Source organism: Pseudochaenichthys georgianus, chromosome 1, assembly GCF_902827115.2.
Source record: "Pseudochaenichthys georgianus chromosome 1, fPseGeo1.2, whole genome shotgun sequence".
NCBI lineage: Eukaryota > Metazoa > Chordata > Actinopteri > Perciformes > Channichthyidae > Pseudochaenichthys > Pseudochaenichthys georgianus.
This window is the reverse complement of record NC_047503.1, coordinates 32,819,783-32,823,452: the sequence shown is the minus strand read 5'-3', so window position 1 is coordinate 32,823,452 and position 3,670 is coordinate 32,819,783. Positions and strand designations below refer to the sequence as shown.

Genomic DNA, 3,670 nt, shown 5'->3' with positions numbered 1-3,670 from the left:
TCAGTGCGCACAGTGCGCCCCGCCGGATCAGGCGATCCCAACGCTCACTTCTTATTTCCCGCCTGGGTTGTTACTATGCAAATAATATTCCAAAAGTAATCACGTGTCTTTTGAACAGCCACGTGGATTAACAAAGCAGGTTTGCCCCCCTGCTAGCCCATGGCTTTAGATTTTAACTATTTCTTTAACTGATCCTAAATGCACACATTTACCAAATGCATGGCTCTAATCCCATGGAATAATTTACACCATGAATGCCAGAGTCCCTTGGATGATCCCTTTATAAGGACCATCATTCCCCTCGAACCTCAGTCTGCTTCATCTCATCCAGAGCAACACATCTCTCCAACAGCTGCACTGATTTTTAACAAGTTGGTTGGACTTTCGTCGATGGCATCTAAAATGAAAGACAGAAAGGTACGCGCTCCTTGTGCGCACTGCTTTATGAGGACTGAACTACTTTGGAGAGGCAGCACTTTTAACACTTTTGGGTCATTTTATGGAATTTTTTATTTTTACAATTATATCAAAAATTGTTCAAGTACAACTTGGAGTAATTTTGATGCTAGTGGAGGGAAAATATCGCCAACAACCTCTGTGGCACACACTACAGGATAACTACGCGCGCAAAACTGACTAAAAACAGCTTATCAGATAGATACTGGATATCAGGGAATCATAGCGTCATTATTTGGGCTACAAATACTTTTACTTTGATTTATTTGCTATAAGAGTTTTCAAACAGTTTCTATAGGACGTTATAGGTATAAAGAAACTTCTTGGAGCGCAGATGTCCTTTGCGCGCGCTGGAGCAGCAAAGCGCGCGGCGCGCAACACTCTGAGAGAGTTATAGTGTATATCTCAACCTTAAGTCTCTAGATTTACTTCGTTGCTGCACCCACATATCTTCCTCAATGCTTAATTTGTTCATATTTTTGGTAGGAATGAGCTGTAAATGTTAGGTTTTATATTATCTTTGAATGCTCATGTTGTCTCTCTCCCTGTTTTTATTACAGAAAACTCCCATCTCTCACAAAGTCATTGAGAAACGCAGACGGGACCGCATTAACCGCTGCCTTAACGAACTGGGGAAAACTGTACCAATGGCACTAGCAAAACAGGTATTGTCAAATGTCTAATATATATGTTTTTTAAGGGTTATTTTATATATTTTGCAACATTAATACTTTAGCAAGAGCATATGTATTATGTTCAATGAAGAATCTGGGCATGTCATTTTTGAATTAAAACATCGTCTAATCTTTAATTTGTTTGTACTTTTGGTAGAACTCTGGAAAACTGGAGAAAGCTGAAATCTTGGAAATGACAGTTCAGTACCTCCGAGCGCTCCACTCAGCAGATTTCCCCCGTGGGAGAGAAAAAGGTGTGGACACTTTTCACGGAGCTCCGGCACTTTACGCACCTCAACCTCACATTTCTGTTAAGCGACTCTGTGAACATTTTTACAATGCTGATTAGATATAACTCTAACTTATTTGTGTAGTTAAGTATTTTCTGTTTAATCTAATTTATATTTGTAAAACATTGTTGAAAGTCCAGCTTTACGCACACAGACTATCTTCTGGGTTGTAATCGCTGTCTCGCTCTGATTCATTCCAGGTGAATTGCTGGCTGAGTTTGCAAACTACTTTCACTACGGATACCACGAGTGTATGAAGAACCTGGTGCACTACCTGACCACAGAGGACAGGGCTGAAACAAAAGACATCAAGTACGCACGGATCCTCGCCTTCTTACAGTCTAAATCTCGTGTGATCACCGAACCTATATTCGGCTCTGTAGCCTCGATGCCTGAACCGTGCGACTTCCTGAGCCAGCTGCACTCCTCCCCGGAGCACCAGAGCCTCAGCCCGTCCGACTCCGTGTACCAACAGAGCCCCCCGGGACACTTCTCCTGGCACAGCTCGACCCGCAGCCCGGCCATCTCGTACCCAACAGTGCCGCTCTCTGCGCACACACAGCAGCACGGTGGATACTTGTCACCGGTGCAGGGACTCGATCACCACTATTTCAACTTCATCGGCCACACGCACGCAAACACGTTTAGTTTGCACAGTGCGCAACACGCCATGTAAAAAGTTTTGCTATTGTTTTTATTTATATATTTGTGAATGATGGAAATGGATTCTGTACATGTTGTGAATAAATATTTCATACTAAAACTCAACTTATTTATGTCATCATTTACACTCAGTTTGAGTGGTTATGTGTCGCTCTAAGTGCGTACACCCTGAGCATGATAACCAACAGTCCGGTTGTTTTCGTGTATAGTAAAAGTGTATAGAAAAGCAATACAGATGAGAGGGTGAGAACATTATATAATATAAGTGCAACTTGTTTAAATTATGTCAAATGTTCAATCATCAGATATATGTATGTATTTACTGATTAATGGAAATATACAGAAAACAAACTAATGTTACAGATGCTCAAACAGAGGTTTACTACTACATTAAAAAAATGTGGAGTAATTTTAAATGTTAAAGTGAATCAAGGCAGGATGGGCTCAAGCTTGATCAAAAGCCACACTATTTGCTTCAGACTAACACTAGTTTCCTGAGTCTGGTCCACAGACCTGTTTAATGGCTGATCTGTGGGTTTAATGGGTGTCACAGCAGGTTTCCAGGGGGCAGACATGAGCCTGATTCCCATGGCCACCCGCTCCTGACTTAAACAAACTTGCAGTTAACAAAACCATTGAGTCACCCAACACTCCCCCTTATTGACATTCAAAAATCTGATTGAATACAAAAACTGTTTTGGACCTCACAAGGGAAAATAAGGTAATGGTTTCCCAATAAAGAAAACTAAGTTACTATCCATCTTGTTTTATAAAAAGTTGAATTCATGGGTTTGAGAGAAAGCGACAAAGAAGAAATTGTCAAAACAAGATAAAAGTTTCTGAACATTAGCCAAGTTTTATTTTCATCTATTTTAGACAAATTAGGTTGACAATTTATATAGAGGGATGACAGATATACGGATATTAAAAGTTGCTTGTTTGTAAATTTACCAGTTCCTTCATTAAAAAATGTAATCTAGAGAGCAGCATTAGATACAATCTGTGAGATCTGTGAGATCATAATCCTTTAAAATGTTCTCTTACTCTCTAAAGGGAAGCCATATAGTCACTGATAGAAAGGGCACTTTGCCTCCAACTGAATAAGAAATTACTCTGATCAAAAGGGAGTTGTTTTTGCCAAGCTTGTGTGAGACCACAAAGTCTCAATGAATGCATTAAACTGCTTCCAGGCTCCTTCTGTCGTTCTTTAAGTAAGTTGTATAGTGTTGGAGAAGTTAAAAAAGGGATCAGGGTGTTTTTTTTAACCAAGGAGCCCCATTGTTGTGTATCTGAAAAGGGAACAATCTCTACGTCTCTTGTGGTTTATCCTTGAGTGATTGCGAAGAAAAATCATCAACACCATGAAATCCAAGTTTCTCTCTGAGAGGAGTTCAAGAAAACACCTTTTCCTCCTTTCTTTCAGAAGCAACTAAATTAATCATTACACATACATGTATCTTGTGTCAACTTAAGTGATAATACCTTACTATAAGACAACATGCAAGGTGTGCAGTAGGTGTCCTCATGTTGTCACGTATGGACAGATATGATGGGTGGAGGAATCGTCTCTGGGTGGATGGGTACAGA

General features: G+C 40.2%; 1 protein-coding gene across 1 annotated transcript; it reads left to right on the top strand.

The window, feature by feature from the left end:
• Nucleotides 1–334: 334 nt before the first annotated feature.
• On the top strand, nt 335–2,096 carry helt (helt bHLH transcription factor). The gene is made up of 4 exons (XM_034082536.1): nt 335–417; nt 1,017–1,121; nt 1,288–1,384; nt 1,621–2,096. The coding sequence occupies exons 1-4, from the start codon at nt 391–393 to the stop codon at nt 2,094–2,096; spliced, it is 705 nt and encodes a 234-aa protein (XP_033938427.1). The 5' UTR covers nt 335–390.
• Nucleotides 2,097–3,670: the final 1,574 nt, after the last annotated feature.